General features: G+C 62.1%; 3 protein-coding genes across 4 annotated transcripts; 1 reads left to right on the top strand and 2 right to left on the bottom strand.

Moving 5' to 3' along the window:
* The first annotated feature begins 252 nt into the window (after nt 1-252).
* LOC127060217 (uncharacterized) lies at nt 253-2172 on the top strand. The gene has a single exon (XM_050980939.1). It carries the CDS (start codon nt 773-775, stop codon nt 1724-1726), a length of 954 nt encoding a protein of 317 aa, XP_050836896.1. The 5' UTR covers nt 253-772; the 3' UTR covers nt 1727-2172.
* A 4617-nt stretch (nt 2173-6789) lies between these two features.
* RNF208 (ring finger protein 208) lies at nt 6790-11413 on the bottom strand. Of its 2 annotated transcripts, none has more exons than XM_050981114.1 (2): nt 11215-11413; nt 6790-9812 (listed from the first exon to the last, which is right to left on the bottom strand). In XM_050981114.1, exon 2 carries the CDS (start codon nt 9115-9117, stop codon nt 8320-8322), a length of 798 nt encoding a protein of 265 aa, XP_050837071.1. In that variant the 5' UTR covers nt 9118-9812; nt 11215-11413; the 3' UTR covers nt 6790-8319. The 2 variants fall into 2 exon arrangements, with proteins under 2 accessions (XP_050837071.1, XP_030089306.2); XM_030233446.2 differs by lacking the exon at nt 11215-11413 and adding an exon at nt 10814-10955.
* LOC127060229 (cuticle collagen 2-like) lies at nt 11295-12011 on the bottom strand. The gene has a single exon (XM_050981145.1). The coding sequence runs from the start codon at nt 12009-12011 to the stop codon at nt 11295-11297; it is 717 nt and encodes a 238-aa protein (XP_050837102.1).
* Nucleotides 12012-17581: the final 5570 nt, after the last annotated feature.

Raw genomic sequence — 17581 nt, 5'->3', positions numbered from 1 at the left:
TTTGGGAACTGTCCTGGGGCAGTGCAGGGTCCATGCTGGGGCTGTCCTGGGGTCTTAAGCTGGGGGGCTGTACTGGTAGAGCACAGGGCCATGTTGGGAGGCTGTACTGGTGGAGCGCAGGGCCATGCTGCTGTGCCCCAAGGACAGTGGTGTGGGCAGCACTGGGCACAGAGGTGACTCCACTGCTGCTGGGCAAGGAGAAGAGGCGGCCGTGGGCCCAGCTCCTCCCCAGCTCTGGCGGGAGCTGATTGGCGCGGGCATGGCTGCCTGGCCCGGGCTCCCTGCATTTGAGCCGCTTCCAGAAGCTGACAAACCAGACTGGTTACAGCCAGGCTCGGCCCCAGCCCTGCCTGGCCCACGGCAAGAGGCAGCTGCCTGCACGGGTGCCTGCCACGCCTGCACCCTTCTGGCACAGCAGGCAGCGCCCGGCAGCGCCCAGCTCAGTGCCCTCTCCTCGGGACCGTGGTGGGTCAGTACTGCGTTGGTGCTGGGGAGGAGGAAGAGGAGGAGGAGGAAAAGGCTGTTGGGTGCTCACGGTGCTGCCCCTCTTGGGGTGGCCTCGGGGAGGCTGATGGGGCTGCGCCCAGCTCTAGAGGCTCCTGACCCACCGGTCTGGGAGGGCGCCCCAAAGCGCACCGGGGGGATGTTGGGACTCTGTGTGGACACTGCTGCCTTCAAACCCTTCGGGCAGCCCTGCTGAAGGAGTCCCGCACCCAGCCCCGAGGGGACCCGGCGGGCGGGGGCGAGCAGGGTGGCTGCTCTGGCCACCCTGATGGAGTCGGCGGCGGGTGAAGGGGCAGAACCTGGGCCGGTGCAGGCAGCCGGTGAGGGAGGCTGTGCCAGGCAGCAGGACGAGAGCGAGACCGTGGGGTCGGGGGACCCCGGGGAGCCGCCCCAACACTGTGGAGAGGAGTCTGCTGCTGCCTGGAGATGCTGGGAGCTGCCACCGACGGAGGATGCCAGGGAGCCGCTCCTGCCCGGGCATGAGCAGCCTGCCCACGGTGCCTCCCTGCCTGCGGGGCAGGATCCTCCCGCTGCCGACACCATCCCCGTCCTGCCCCGCTGGGAGAGCCCGTGGCCCAGCTCCGAAAGCGTCTCTAGCTCCATCCTGAGCCTCTTCGGCGAGGCAGAGAAGGCATCGAGCGCTGGCACGGCGGTGGCAGCGGAGCCGTGCCCTGTGCTGGCGGGCAGCGAGAACGAGTGCCCCATCTGCACGGAGCCCTACGACGAGCAGCGGCACAAGGCGGCCGTGCTGAACTGCAGCCACGGGCTGTGCCGCGCCTGCCTGCGGGCCATCATGGACACGGCCACCGGCGCCGAGCTCGGCCGCGTGCGCTGCCCCATCTGCCGCCAGAAGACACCCATGCTGGAGTGGGAGATCTGCAAGCTGCAAGAGGAGCTGCTCCTGCTGCACGCCCAGCCCGGCTCTCCCGGAGCCCTGGCCACCCCTCGGCCCCCTGCCCTGCCGCCCCGGCGTCCGGGCCTGGCCGGCGCCCTCGAGCATCGCTTCCAGGTGCGCTTCCACACCAGCCGCATGTTCGGGTGCCTGCCCTGCGTGCGGTACCCGCCCTGCCTGATCCGCGCCCTGACCCGGCTGGAGCGGCGCTGCCGCTGCTGCTACCTCCTGCTGCTGGCGCTGCTGCTGGCGGCAGAGATGCTCAGCCTGCTCCTCATCTTCCTCCCCATCCTCCTCATGGTGATGCTCTTCCTCATCCTCGACAAATAGCGCTGGCTTTGTGCTCTCCGGCTGAGCATGCGTGGGGAAGGAGCCCGGCTCCGGCTCTGCCCGCGGCCGTGGTGCCAGCGGGGAGCAGGCCTGTGACCCTGGTGCCTGGCACACCTGGCAATGCCCGTGAGCCCGGAGCGGATGAGGCAGTGTAGGAGCAGGAGCAGGCAGCAGAGGGAGACGACCCTGGAGCTGGGCATTACCTGCACCGCGGCACCGGTGACACATTGCTGCCGCAGCCCGGGGGCGGATGGAGTGGGAGCCCTTCCTACGCTGGGGCACATCCCTGCCGGGGGGCTGGGCACCAGAGAGGCTCTGGGGGCAGAGCAGGGCTGTGCCACGGGCTGTGCCATGGGCTGTGCCACGGGCTGTGGCACCTGCACCCAGGACAAATGGGCTGGGATCCCCCAGCACGGACTGAAAATACAACCTGTGTTTGTACCACAGCCTGTCCAGCTGAATTCAGTGCTCGGTCTCAGCATGTCCCCTTGGGGCACGGCAGTGCCACAAGGAGGGAATGGGCACAGCTGTTGCACCCACCTACAAGGGATGTGTGCTCCACCATGGCACCTCCCAGCCCCTGCCGAGTCGTGCCAGCCTGTGCTCAGACTGTGCCCTTCGGGGAGATAAATGAGCAAACACGGCTCACTCAGTGCCCCACACGGGTGGAGGAGCCTGTGGTGAGTGGCACTGGGGCTGGGCCCACATGGGACCTGCCATGGCGCAGGAGTGTCCCACGGCTGAGCAGGATCTGGGTTCTGCCTTTGCTGCCAGCCTCATGTGGGGGCCACACGCCAGCCAGGTGATGTCTGGGTCACAGTGTGGCTGCTCTGCACCTTGCTCCTCCTCGGGGGGACAGGGATGGGGATCTTCCCAGGCTTTCAGCCACCTTTGGGCTGGTGGTGGGTGGAAGGGAGCTGTCAGACCCTCGAGGTCCTCCCAGGATTCCATTTCAGGGGTGCTGACACCCACCCCCATAGGCAGGAATGTGTAGCAGTCTGTTTGTCACTGCAGGCCTCCTCTGGGTGTCCTGCCAAGGCTTTGTGCTGACCCTGTGCCAATTCCCCCTTCCTGTGCTGTCCCCCTTCTCTGTCCCCCTCAGCCCAGCCCTGCTGGGGGGCTGGTGACACTGCTGTGCCCTGTCCTCCTGCCTGGCTGTGCTGGGCTTGTGCAACCATCCCCATATCCTGGTTTTGCCCTTCTCCCCCAGAAACAACCCAAGGGCACCTCCCCAGGGCTGTGGCTGTGGGATACAGAATGCCAAGCCCCCCTTCCCCTTCCCCTTCCCCTTCCCCTTCCCCTTCCCCTCCCTGTCCCCTTCCCCTTCCCTTTCCCCTTCCCCTCCCCTCCCCTTCCCCTTCCCCTTCCCCTTCCCCTTCCCCTTCCCCTTCCTTCTGCCCAGAAGCTGGGGGGTTGAGCAGACAGCGAGCACTGCTGTGCCCACACAGCCCCACAGAGAACCCCGGTCCTTGTGCCCGGGAGGGCAGACACTGGGGCTATGGGCTTTGCCAGGACGCTGGTGCCACTTGGCATCAGCGCTGCCATGGGTTGCTCTGGCAAAGTGCCGAGGCACAGGGTAGGAGTGGGGCACCCCAAAACAGGTCAGGTCAGCAGGCAGAAGCAGGTGGGTCCCCCAGCCCTGGCGGCACCAAGGAAAGTGGAGCAGCTCCATCAGGAGAAGTGCCAGTTCAGCCCTGGCTGGGGCGTTTTTGGCTCCATAGAGCCTGTGGGGAGGGGGAGCTCAGATACTCGGGAGGCCCTGTCACCATCTCATGACCCTGAGCTACATTGCCTGGGGGTGTTGGGGTGAACCAGGCCAGAGCTGTCCCCATGGGACACCCCCAGCATTCCTGTGTCCCCTGAGCTGGCAGTTAGCACCTCTGGGTGCTGAAAGCTGAAGAGCACCTCCATCCCCCTGAGAAGGGGGTCCCTGGGGGCTGGGATGGACCCTTGGGGCCATGTGGAGCCTGGCTACAGTATCCACTCCCAGAGCTGGGTTATATTTAGCAACCTGAGATAATGGTGAGCAGGGTTGGGGGCTGACAGGGCTGACCCAGGGCTATGCAGGGCTCCTGCCATGGGCACAGCTTCCAGCGCAGCCCCCCAAACCCATGCAACCTTCCCACTTGCAACCCTGTCCCCTCTCCCAAGCCCCTGACACCCCATCGCACCACCCCAAATGCTCCATCGCATCTCCCAGCTGGCACCTGCTGGCACCAGGTGATGTGGTGTCCCCAGACCAGTGACTTGGCTGTCCCCAGACCTGCAGGCACCTGCCCATTCTCTCCTGGCTTCTCCCACTGCAGCCTGGCGTGTTTCCCACCTGGGTCCTGCTCTGGCCAGAGGCATCCTCGTCCCAGCTGCACCACAACCAGCAGCACCTTCTCTCCTCCACTCAGCCTCCGCTCTGGGGACATATCCCCCTCCCGTGTCCCTTGGGAGCGTGACCAGAGTGCCAGCAGCCACGGGGCCAGCACGGGCAGGGGACACGGAGCTGGGCAGTGAGCAGGAGCCGGTGCCTGCAGCCAGCCCTCTCTTGGATTTGACCCCAAGGAAGCTCCCGAGCTCAGCAGTCCCTCCACAGCCGCGGGGCCAGCCCTGCCCTGGGGACCTGTCACAGCTGCCCCCCATCGTCCTGTCACCGCGGGATGCGCCCTTGTGAAAGCCGCGCTGGCGCTCGGCAAGGAGTGGCCGTTCTCAGCTGTGCCCGCCCCGGGCACGTTTGAGGCTGCGTGTCCCCACGGAGGGCACAACCCTGGGGCTCAGCCACGTCCCTGCAGACGGGAGGTGAGCTCCCCACGGCCCAGCACAGCCTCGCCAGACCTGTTTGCGTCCAGGGGGAGCTGCTCCTGCTGTGCCACCTCTGGGGACCGGCCAGGCACTAGCCAGTGCTGCCACCGTCCCTGCAGGAGCGGAGCAGCCCCACGCACCGAGAGGCTGGGTTGCAGGAGCTGCTTCTCACAGAATCACAGAATGCTCTGGGCTAGAAAGAACCCATCAGGATCATCCAGTCCAACTCCTGGCTGTGCACAGACAACCCAACAATCCCACCCCATGCCTGAGAACATTGTCCAAATGCTTCTTAACTCTGGCAAACAGAGTTAAGAAGCGTTGTCCAAATGCTTCTTTGACTGGCAAACACCACGCCCCAAACCCATGCCAAAGGCTGAGCCCAAACCAGGCCTAGCCCAAGCCAGCCCGATCCTGGCCTTTCCCATGTAAAATGAGGACATTTGAGAAAAGGATCACCCCCAGGAGCAATTTAACTCCCTGCATCACCTCTCCTACCATAAGCCAAACTGGACACTGGGAGAGCCCAGAGTTTCATCTCAGCCTGGGACAGATTACAACAATGAGGAGATTTTTGAACCAGCTCACCTGGGAACATCTGGGAACATTTCTGCTCTCATGTGGCCAAACCTTCTCCTGCAGCAATGTCCTGGCCATGCTTAAGCAGCTTGTAGGACTTAGAGATCTTTAAAAACTTAGCATGGACGCACAAAGCTCAGAATGGCCATGGATGTGAAAGACTTTTAATTCACCTGCATCTGTGACACAAGGGCTGGCACCACCCCATGTCCCTGTCCTCTGCAGCAAACCTGGCCCTTCTTCCAGCAAGTGCTTATTCGAGGTTAATAGGGCAGGAGAAATGGGTTCTCACCCAGTACCTGCTCCTGAAAGGCCCCATTTCTTCCTTAATTGCAACTCAAAATCAAATTAGCAGTTTTAAATTTACTCTGTGCCCCAAAGGTGCCACAAAGTTAGGGGAGAACACGTTGTACCCTTTGTCCTTATGTAATAAAAAGGGTAAAATCCTACTGAGGACAAAATTGCTGCCACCTCTGCTCTGGCTGGCCCACAGCTTTGGTGTCTGTGGGGACAGAGATGCTCAGCCTGGATTTAATATGAGCTTTTGGGGTGTCAGAGTTCTTTATCCCGGATTTAGCATGAGCCTTTGGGCTGATGGAGATGCGTATCCTGCATGTGGGGCTGCCCCAACTCCCCCAAGTAGCCTCATGATTTGGCTCAGTGTGGGGCTGCTGTGACCACCAGGAGACCCCCACACTGTGCCAAGGCTGCAGGAAGGATGGAGGAATGTGGGTGAAGGGTGGGGATGTTGGTAAGGACAGGGAGACAGGACACAGCTGCAGCATCCTCGGGGATGAGGGTGGCACTGGCTGCGTTATTGGTGCTGTAGTTCAGCACCCATAGGCTGGGAGGTGGTTCTGTTCTCTAGGCATAGAAACCCCCCTGACATGGGAACCAGCACACCAGGAAAAAGGGTCTGCAGCCCCCTTGCATCCCCCTGGATGTGCTGCTGCTTTGGAAGCAGATGCTTCACCTTGGCCCAGAGCTGAGGGCAGAGACAGTTACTGCTCCTGGAGAAGAGAAATTTGGGGGCTGGCACTGGTTGTGGGCACACAGTGCCTGTGGTCCCACACCAGCCTGTGCCCACACCAGCCAGTGTGTACAGCTTGCCCTGGGAAGCTGCCTTGTCCTGAGATCATCATCCCAGCTGCTTCTGCTGCAGATTCCTGGCTCTCCCAGCTGTGGAGATGCCATCCCAGTGACCCCGAGGTCCATCGGGGCACGCAGTGAGTGCCATGTGCTGGTGGTGCCAGGAGCGTGTCAGCCCCAGGGCAGCTCCTGCATGCTGTGGGAATGGTGCAGAGAGGAGTCCATGAGTGCAGCTGCCTCACCAGAACAGGGGAACCCAGCACTGCCCTCCCTGCAATGGCATATCCTCCCCAAAGTATCCCACTTCTCCTGGAGAGAAAGGGGACATCCAGCAGGTGTTTGAGGGCTCTTGCTGGGGCTGGGGACCCCTTGCCAAGGTGGGCAGGGTCCCCCAAGGTAGCCAGCCACCTGCAGGGGCTGGGCAGGGAGGGGACACAACTGCATCAGAGCTGAAATCCAGGTTGGAGGGGGAGGTGCCGGCCCAGGGGAAATCTGTAGCCTGGGTATGGCTCCCCAGCCTGTCCCACAGGTGGAACAGGGCCAGGGCACATCCCGGTGTCACCCCCTGCCTGCCCCAGTGACGCACCCCCAGACTCCAGCTCAGCCTTCGTTCCAATATAATCTTTATTGGGGAGACTGATGGGGTCAGAACAAGGCCGGGTATAAAACATGATCATGGTCACAACCAGCAGCAGGAGGCATTGGCAGAGCAACACAGACACGGTACCGGTGCCGTTCCCCACAAGAGTGAGAACGGTCCTGGGGCTGCGCCAGCGGCATCGCCCGCTCCCTCGGGACAGCACAGGGCACGGACTGGCCCCTCTCCCTGGATGGATGCTGGGCTTTGGCCAGTGCCAGGGGCTGCTGTATCCTCCAGGATGTAGGTTCTGGTACCCCTCAGGCTCACCCAGCCCCAGCACCCTGGGACTGGGCAGCATGTGCCCCTGGTGCCGTGGCCATGCTGGGTTGTGGTGCTCAGCCCCATAAGAGCACCCAAAACTATGGCTTTTTCTTTATTTATGTTTTTGGTGGTTTTTTGGGGTTTTTTTTGTGTGTTTTTTTTTTTTTTTCTGTTTTTTTTTCTTTTTTGGCAGCAAACTTACCCCTCCAGGTGCTCTGGAGAAAGCAAGACTGTGCACAGGGGGCTACTGCCCTGCCAGCCCCTCTGCACAGGGGTCAGGGCAGAGGTGCTGCTCTGGGGAAGGGACTGTGGGCAGGAGCCAGATCTCGGTCCCCCTACCCAGTCAAATCCCCTTGCTGGAGTCAGCAATTGGGCGTACTGGACCCCGTGCCACCCTCCTGAGCCATCCCATAGGGCATTGGTGTTGGTCCCGGGCAGAGGGGCAGAGAATGGGCACAGCTCAATGCCTTTGTGAACACGTAGTGGCCTGGGATGGGGTGGCTAGGGATGGATGGGGAAAAACAAGAATCCTCCAAAACGAGGACAAAGTGGAGCTTTCCTCAAGGGCCTGCGGAGGACATGGGCCTCATGTCTGCTGGCATCTGAGGGGCCGGTGTGGCAGCTTGGTGTGGCTACTGAGACTCGGGCACATGGCAGCGTGGCCACTGAGATGAAAGCTTTGGCAAATAACTTACAGAGAGGGGATGGAGGGGGCAGCTGGGGACCTGTCCTCACTTCCTGTGCTGGGAGGATGGCCCAGTGTGGCACCATGCATCTCCAGGGCTCCTTGTGCTGCTGCTGCCGGCCGTGGGGTGATGGGGAGGGCGTCACTCCGGCCAAAGCCCAGCGTCTGCTCTTGGGAGAGCCGGGGAGAGAGGAGGGAGAGGCGCCCGGGGAAGGAGCACGGTGCGATGCCCGATGCACCACAGGAGCGCCCGCCGCAGGGCCAGGGCAGCCGCAGACCTCGGATGCGCTGGTAGATGTGCTCCCCATGCCAGCGTCCCTCTCCCCGAGCACCACTGGTGAGTAGGGGGCTGCTGCAGGTCCCAGCACCCCCACTGCCTCCCGCGAGTGCCGGCGAGGACACCGGTCCCACATCCTCGGCCGTGGTGAGTATTAGAGCATTCCCTGGCGGTGCCACTGGCAGGGAGGGGACAGGGGACTGGCCGTGGCGCTGGCCGCGCTGGCCGGCCCGCCGTGCCCCCGCTGCGGAGGGGCGGGCGGGGCGCGGGGCTCACATGATGGTGCAGGAGGACAGCGGGTTCCGGATGTGGCAGGTGCAGGCCGCCCCGCAGTACTGGCGGAAGGTCTGGTAGCAGCTGCGGTCGGTGTCGCTGCTCCACTGGACGGGGTTGGCAGCCAGGGCCTCGGCCGGCAGTCTGTTCAGGATACTGGTGTTGACGGCCAGCGCTGCCAGCCCGTAGTCGGTGAAGAGGACGGTCTCCCGCTTGCAGGTGGGGCAGGAGATGAACTTGTACTTGGGGCAGGACTCGTAGAGGATCTGCAGGCACTCCTCGCACACCGAGTGAAGGCAGGAGAGGATGCGGGGCCGCTTGTTGGTGAAGTTGTACATGTGGCCGCAGGTGGGGCACTCCAGGGGCTCGCAGGGCGTCGAGGGGTGCAGCACGTACTGGTTGACGATCACCTCGTCCGACGGCGGCTGCCGGTGGTAGCAGACCTCGGAGCTGCCCTTGCGCTGGCCCTGGTAGCCACGCTCGCGCCGCGGCAGGGGGGGAGTCCGGGGCAGCGGCAGGGGCCCGGGGGTGGCATCCAAGGCGGGGATGTCCCCGCACGCCTGGTTGACGATGATCTCGGACTCGGAGGGCCACGCGCGCTTGGCCACGAGGGGCGGCTCGCGGCGCGGGGCGGGCGCGTAGCGCGGCTGAGACCCCTGCATCTCCGAGAACTTCTCCGGGTGGATGATTTTCATCGCCTCCATTTTAATGATGACCTGTTGCCCTTTCAGACACGACATGAGTATCGTTTTCACATTACTGTCCACTGCTCTGGGGTCTCTGAAGGACGCCTGCATGAGGCTAAAACATGCTGGTAGCCTGCTGAGCTTTCAGTCTCGCTCTGGCCGCGTTGCAGAAGCACAGGGAGCAGCAGCTGGCGCGGGAGAGCATCCTGGGGAGACGGGCCAGTGCCAGCGGACCCCACGCTCCTCTTCTGCAGCCAACCCCGAGGGTGCCAGGCGCGAGGCTGGGGCAGGCAGGAGAAGGCAGGGCTCACAGTGGCATCCTGCCTGCCTCGAGATGCTCTTGGGCTGGTGATCAAAGCGCCGGCTCCCCGCAGCCTCGCCGGGATGTTAACGTGACATTGGCAGTCACTCAGCAGCCCTCCTCTTCGCCTTCGCTGCCACTTCTCACGGCCGATCAGCCGCAGTCGGGAACAGTAATTTGGGGATGGTGGCACTGGGCACTGCACAGGGCAGGTGAGTCCAGGGAGGATCTTGCAGAACTGGAGGCAGCTCTCACTTCGCCCCAGGCCGGCCTCTGTTCCTGTTTACATGCAGTGGGATCCTCGTGGCGCTGAAGAATGTGTTTGCAAATTCCTTTGCTCTGACTTCCCGGCTCTCCCACTTGCAGTCACCGGCAGCTCCCACAGGGCAGGGGCTCAGGGCATATCCCGTGCCAGAGGGCAGCTCACCTTGGCTGCGGCCAGGACACCACACACCTTGTCCTCTCGGTCCCTGGTACCTCTGTCCCCAGCTCAGTTTCGTGCTTGCTGGAAATGAAAAGTGAGAGGGGGTTGGATCCAAGCCTCTTCATGGATCTACCGGGTGCCAGCGCTCCCTCGGGACGCGTGCCCGCCTGCATCCCGGCAATTTGGCAGTCGTTCCCTACGGGTCCTGTCCATCCGCCCGCGTGCTTGGGCTGCGGAAGTGGGAGCAGGCAGGTATTTCCCCCAAGGCATCCCCTCGGAGGCCCCGAGCGTGGGGTGCCGGGACCCCTCTCTGCCCTGAGGGTGGGAGGGCAGGTCCCAAGAGCCCTCCTGGGCTGCAGGGCCCCTCCCGAAGGGGTTCCTCCACCGACCTGCCTCTACTCAGGGTTTTCTCTCACGTTTAGCCCCTCCTCTGCTCAGTGGATCTATTTTTACCTCCATCGCTTGCTCCTGATCTGTCCCTGCTATTATCCCTCCCTCCAGCTTCCTCTCCCCCCCTTCCCAGCTCCCTGCCCTTGTCCCGGGGCTGATGGAGAGGACAGGCCACGTTTGCAGGCAGGAGATGGGGGGCAGGCAGCCAGCCCGAGGCCATTTTCTCCCTCAGCAGCCCCTGCGCCAGCCCGGCTCTCCTCCGAGAAGGGCGAAGGCGCTCTCCTCCATCACGCTGCAAATCCTGTTAGAGGGATGCCTGCTCCCGCCGGGCGCTGCCATGCCTGGTGGAGGGGGCCCGAGGGGGCCATCTGGTTGCAGCAGCAGAAGCCTTTGGGGATGAAACGAGGCCGCGAGGTTCAGCCACGGTGCCTGGGGGCTGGGAGGGTGGGCTGGATCCCTGCCCAGCCCCAGCAGGGATGTCCCGGGGGCCATGCCCTGGCAGCACTGGGGTCCCGCAAGCATCCTGCCCTACAGAGGAGGCCTCACCTCTTTCATTCCCCCTCACGGGCCCACATCCTGCACCCCACATCCTGCAACCCGCGTCCCACAAGCACATATATTCCACACCCCCGCCTTCTGCACACAGCAGCAGCCCCGGAGGCTCTGCCTGCAGCTCTCACACAGACACTCACCCGCAGCGCCCACGAGCACAGCGATACGGGTGGTCAGCAGTGCCACGCACTGTCACCGCGTTCCCACGCTCGTTCTGTCACACCCCTTCACGCACAGCCCTGGCGCAGCACCCCGCACCCCCACCGCCCCTCGGGCGACACAGTCCCCCGCCATCCCCGTCAATTCGGGGGTGACACAGCCCCCGCTGCACCCCGTGTTCCCATCGCTTCGGGGGTGAGGCAGCCCCCCCCGCACCCTCCCCTCCCCAGCCTCCCTCCGCAATCCCCAGCCCCAAATGTCCCTGCCCCACTCTCGCAGCCCCGTGGAGCACACGCCTGTGCACACACCAGCGCTCCCGCACACACACACGTGCGCTCCCGCACGCCCGCAGGGTGACTCCCCCGCCCCTGCCCGCCGTTACCTGCTCTGGCCCCGGGCAGGGGTCCCGCTTCAACCCCCGCTCCGTGCCCGGTGCGGCTCCTCAGGCCCGAGCGGCGGAGGTTATCTGAAAGGCAGGGGACGCGGCGCTGCCGCGGCCGTGCGCGGCTCCCCGAGGATGCTGGCGGCTCCGAGGCGCGGCTTCACGGGGATGGTCCTGGCCGGCCGCCCCCGGCCCCGCCGCCTGCTCCGGCCGCGGCCGCGGCGGCGCGGGGAGGGGACCGGGCGCAGGGGCCGGGGCTGGCGGCTCCGGGTTGCTCCGGATGCTCGGCGGGGACCGGCGGCCGGGGGAGCCGGCAGGTACGGCCGCTGCCGCTCCGGGGGGCTCCTTCGTGCCCTCCCCCGGCTCCCCCCTCCGCCCCCGGCCGCGGACCCCGGCTGGGCGCGGGGCTGATGCAACACCCCCGGCCGGCAGCGCAGGCAGCGGGGGGCTGATGCCAGGCCCCCCTGTGCCCCTCGGCAGGTGCAGGCAGCGGCGGGCAGCAGCGGGCAGGCAGCGGCGGCTCCGTGCCCGCCGTTCCCGGGGCCCGGCGGCGCGAGCGCTGCTGCGCGCTCCCGCAGCCGCCCGCAGTGCCGCCGCAGTGGTGCAGCCGCCTCACATTTCTCTCGCTCAGCAGCGCCGGGGCCCGCCGGCCGCAGCGCCTGACGCCCAGCACACCCCTTCCCCGCCCCGCAACCCCCTCCCCGCACGCCCCCGCCCCGCACCCCTTCATCCGCCCCGCACAGCCCCCTCCCCGCACATTCCTCCTGGCTCCTACCCACTCCCCTGGTCCCACACATCCCGCTTCCCCACCCCACAGCCCCTCTTACTGTGCACCCTCTCTCCCCGCAGCCGCTCCCGAACCCTCCCTGAGGCCCCGCTCCTTCTCCCGCCGCTGGCCAGGCCCCCGCGGGTCGCTCAGAGGGGCCCGCGGTGACTCAGCATCAGCGCCGCTGGAAGCGGCTCCGCGGCGCCGGGGCCGCTCCGGGGCCGCGGTTGTGGGGCAGCCTGGGGGAGAGGGGCCCTGTCAGCAACCCCTGCAGCCCCCGAGGCTGGGAAGAGGCCGGACAGCCAGGAATTCCCCCACCACTGCTTTTCCCACTACCAAATCAGCCGTGCACCCCACACTGTCCCCTGGGATCCATGGCCACCGGCTCTCGGGAGAGCAGAGGGGGTCCCCTGAAAGCCCCCCAGTCCCTGCTGAGCTCTGGGACTCCTGAGCACAGGGGCTCCTTGATCTCTGGGGACACGGTGGGCTCAGTGTGGTGGGTGGGGGGTCCCAGCAATGCTGACAGGTCCCTGCAGAGTGCTGGGGAGCATTGCTCATGGCCATGGGCTTGCTCCTGTGACCCCCATAGTGGCACAGGCAGACAGGACCCCACAGGCTGGGGACAGGGGACACCCCAAAGGTGCCCTGAGCAGATGACTCCTGGTCCATACTTCCTGGCTCCTGCAGATGTAAGAGGCATGGGTGTCCCCTGGCAGACGTTAGAGGCCAGGCTGCCTTCTCCCCCTGCTGTGGGTGCCTCCAGAATGGGGACCCCACAGGCAAATGGCCGAAGATGAGCAGGCAACCCCACACAGAGCCCTCCAGCTCCCACGCCCCGACCCCAGGAGCAGTGACCCAGGATGTGCACACTCCAACCCAAACCCACTCCACCACTCCACCCAGCCCTGGCTGGAGCAGGATGCTGGTGGCGGCTCACCAGTCTCCTTTGGGTGCTGCTGGGGCTCCCCTGCTCATGTTGCCCATTGCTATTTTTTAGTTTTTTATGTTCCTCCAGGATTGTGCCTAGGCTTTTATGCCCTCCCTGAAGATTGCCCTGCCCAGCCCTGCTCGCTGACCCTCCAGCCCTGCTGCAGCAAGGATCCAGCCCCTGTAACAAGGGGTCTGCGTGGTCCTGCACCTGTCGTGTCCCCACAGCCACACTGTCCTCACACCATGGCTGTCCTCTTGCCCCGCCAGCAGTGGGATGGACACAGGAGCTGGAGGATACATATGTCACAGCTCTGCCAGGCCTTATGCAGCTCAGAGATGATCTTCTCACCCACACTTCACACAATGATGCTAAAAATCTCACCCAGGTGCCTCTCTTCCTGACCTGGAAGAGATGACCAATGACACCTGGGCAGAAGGATTTCCCAAGGGTACCCCAAGGGCTCAGTTGTGCTCCATTCCCAGGCCAGACTGACCCTAGAGTCAGGTTCTCCCTGGGGACCCTGCAGCATCACCTCCACCTGGAAATCCATGTTCCCTTCTTAACAATGGCTGAGTCCTTAATCTTGGAGTTTCCCTCAGCAGATAAGGGATTTTTGAATGTCTCTAGCACCTCTAAGAGCTGTTCTTTGATCTGCTCACCTGCCAAAATCAGTGAGGCTGCTGCCTGGTACATGCTAAACAGGGATTCCCTCAATCTTCCCTGTCCTCCCTGTGTCAGGTGCTCCTGCCTTCCCTGCTAACGTGCCTGGGTGCAGATAGCAAGAGCTGAGATCTTACACTTGAGCTCACTGAGCAGAGGAAATTGCAGGAAGTGAGCAAGCACGAGCTATTTTCTGTTATTAATTCATATGGCATCCCCGTGCTGACCCAGCTACACCGTGTGCTATTATGCTGCTATTCCATGAGTTAAGCAACAGCTCTATTTAAAAATAATAATAAATTACATTAGGCATTTTTTCTGCTGAATAAGAGTGTGTTTGTGCCAAGGTGCTGGGATTTTCCTGTTGCCCCAATGGCTCTGCCTCTGCTTTGCATGCTCAATGCAGAGCTTTCCCTTTCCTCTGCTGAGCTGGTCCAGCAAGATCTCTGCTTTCTACTCAAACTGAAAAAATCTCATCCTTCAAACCCCAAACCTTCCATCTCTGTCTGGGCCTGTGTGGCTCAGACTTGAGTGATGATCCTACCAAACCTCAGTCCTGTGGCCACATTGCCTTTGGGTCTTTTCTCTTACTCTTCCTTTAACACCTAATTTGGCATATAAACATACATGTTGTTTTATCTTCTATACAAACCTATTGCATTGAGTGTCATCATAAATGTACATATTTTGTCTGCATGTGGATATCCTCAGAATGCCTTCTGACCTCTGCTGATGTGATATGGGTGCTCTCCTGGGTTTTACAAGCAGCACTGATATATTTTACCATTTCCAGCAGGACAAGTACACCTTTGGGTTCAGAGTTTGCTTCTCAGCTCAGTTGTACCTGCTGTCCTTGGATCCAGCTCTCCTTAAACAGACATGCAGGAGCAGCTTTGCCAGTGGATTCCCTTCATTTGTCCCAGATGAACAAGGTTGCTGTTTGTAATCAGGAGGTTATTGTTCTAATTCAGCTGGTGTTGGCCTTGTGTGAAAGCACAGCTTCTATCTACAAAATTCATTCCTGTCCAGTGTCTTGACGGGATCAGTTTGAAACCTTTGCTCTGTAGATGTGCAGGGAGCTGTAACACTACTGGCTAGGCTTTGCTGAGATGAATGACGCAGCCAGAAGATAATTTGGCCCTAAATTTCTTTTTCACTATCAGCCATTACCTGCTCAACCATCTAGCTGTTTGCTCAGGATTTTACTGCCCTTGTGGATTTCTAGCACCTGTGGGAAGAACCTGTTCTGAGGGGATGGCCCCCCTCTTGCTTGGTGCCAGCCTTGCGCTGTAATGGCACCTGAGGCTTTTCTTTCCACCCCACCTGGGCGAGCTGACAGCTCCCTGTGTGCCAGACCTTCCTGTCCCACACCCACCCCCCATCCATGCTGTCCATGCTCCTGGTGGCAGAACCTCAGGCCACCTTTCTTTGCTCCCTGCTGCTCTCATCACCAAGTTTGCTTGTCCAGGTCCTGCACACATCCACAGCTCTTCCCAAAATCCCATCTGTTTCTCACACCAATCTTGTTTTGCTCTAGTGAATCACTCATCACACAGATAATTCACCCACAAACCCACGAGCTCATCCCCAGCTTTGCACAGAGCAGCTTTCTCTGCAGGTCTGTGCGGGACAGTGCCAGGGCCTGCCCGGCCACTCGGGGCCGCGGGGCCAGCCCGGGAGGGAGGGAGGGATGTGGGACCCACAGCCGAGTTTTCATCCTCTGGGAGCCATCCCCTTGGGACTGCCTCTCCTTCCTGGCGTAGAGCACCAGGAGAAGAGACCCCCAATTGGCACCATCCCAGGCTGAGACCCTCCAGCTTGTCTGAGGTGGCCACAACAGCCCAGCACTAACCCTCACAGAAGAGGAAAGCAGGACACAGTGCTCCACCAAAACCACCAGAGGAGCTGTGTGTGCAGCTTGCCAGCAGAGCAAACACCATTTTGAAGGAGGGATGCTACTGAAATATCTGCCAAGAAAGCAGCAGTCTCTTGTTGCCAGCTGGTAGCTGAAGGATGCCCCAGCTGCTGCAGAGCTGCTCTGTGGCTGCTGTTTAAAGCAGTGTGTGGGGTGGTTGCTGGTGGTCAGGACCTGACCGCTGATGCTCTTGCATCAATCCTAATGCCATGGTGGGGGCTTTCATGGGCTGGTTTCTAGGTTTGCAGCTGTCCACAGAGACCCCACCACAAGAGAAGTGATGCTTAGAAGATCTCCAAAGTGTCTGAAGCCGCACACAAACTTTGAGATGCGCACATGGTACCTTGAGCAGCCTGAAGTCTACGGAGGTTTGTAAGGCCCCAACAGATTCCAAGAGGTTTAATAATTATTTTTACTATTAGTGATTAATACTGTGGCCACTTCTGTGAATCCTGGGTGTGAAGATGGGGCCCACCTTGCTGGTGCTGCACTGAGCAGAAGGAAGGAGTAGGAGGAGGGGGGATGCACATGGGCCAGGGGGAGGTCAAGGGTCCAGGCCCAGAGGGACCACACCCTCTCTCCTCGGATGCGGTGACCTCCATTCCCCTCCCCACCAACTCCTTGCCTGCAGATCTGGAGTTGCTCAGCTGCCAGAAAAGAGCACTTATGAAAAATGTACTGCTCTCCTCAGTTATCTCCTGAGAGGAGGGAGAGAGGATGGGGCTCTGTAGCCACAAGTGAGGATATAGGAAATTCCAGATGTATTTCCTTATAGCTACACAGGGAAAATCTTTTCGTTTTTGAGGTCAAACAGTAGACCAGGGCACAGGGAGGTGGTGGAATGTCCTTGAAAGCTGCCCTGCATGAGGTCCAGAGTGACAAACTGGCCCCTGAGCCAAACTGGCTCTGAGTGACTCTGAGCCACGGGCCCTGTGGGCAAGTGGGGCTCCTTTTCATCAGAGTCCCCCTTTTCATCTGAGGCTGCATCTTCCCCAGCCCCAGGTAGGCACAGCCCCATGGACTCCCCGGAGAAGTTCACATCTGGTTGGTGACCCCACAGCAGCACAGCTATGTCAGAAACTCCTTCCCAGTCCTGCAGTGCTACTGGGGAATGAGTGGGGAGAGGGGGAGGTCTGCAGCTCCCCAGGGACGTAGAGCTGCATTTCAGGGGTGAGAGGGTGCAAGGAAGACCCACTTCTTTCAGAAAACACCTTGTGTCCAAGAAAACAAGATAGGACTGGCCCAGAAATAGAAATGACAGCTCCGCAGAAGCCTTCCCCTCGCCAGTGCAGCCCAGCTGATGCCGGGCTTAGAGCCCGAGGCATTCGGGGCTCAGAAGGAGCCTGAGCAGTCCCAGAGCTGGGACCCAGCCGCTGTCCCAGCCCTCCTTCCCGAGCCAGGCGGGTGCGGGGCCGGTGGGGCAGCTCCGGTGCCGAGGCTGGGGCTGCGGCAGGCACCTCGTAATTGCGGTGACATTTAGCGTTTGCTGTACTGGCTCCCCGGGAGAGCCCGGCCCTGGAAACCTGCCAGCGCTGCTCGCCTGGATGCCGCGGCCGGGCACAAACTGGGTCAGGGAGGAGGAGCGGCGGCGGCCGCCCGGGCCCTCGGGGCGCCCGGTGGGACACGGCGGTCCTGGCACGGGTGCCGCGGTGCCCGAAGTCCTGCTCCTCCTTCCCATGTGCCGCCTCAGCTGGGACACAGCTCCGAGCAGCAGCCCAGACCCAGGCAGCAGTTTATTTTCGCACTACAGTTTCAGCTTTTGCAGGAAAACTTCCCTGAGGGCAGTGGAGGGGACACGCCGAGCCCTGCCTGGCTCCAGGCTGCTGTCCCCTTTCCCTGGGCACAGCCCGAGGCTGTGGCTGTGCTCACAGGTGGTGTGATCCTGCTGTTGCCGTGTGACTGTCCTGGGGCTCCCGGCAGGACCTGAGGGCACACTGCACTGCCCCATCCCTGCTCTCAGCAGCTGGCAGCATCCCTGGCTCTCCTGCTGGCCCTTCTGCTCTGCTTGGGCAGCCCAAGCTCTTGTGTGGAGCAGCACGGCTGCATTGCTGGGTCAGCTGGGTGAACCTGAGCGTTGAGCTGAGGGTTTTGTTTT

Source organism: Serinus canaria, chromosome 17 (assembly GCF_022539315.1).
Source record: "Serinus canaria isolate serCan28SL12 chromosome 17, serCan2020, whole genome shotgun sequence".
NCBI classification, from domain to species: domain Eukaryota; kingdom Metazoa; phylum Chordata; class Aves; order Passeriformes; family Fringillidae; genus Serinus; species Serinus canaria.
This window is presented reverse-complemented; position numbering and strand designations above follow the sequence as displayed.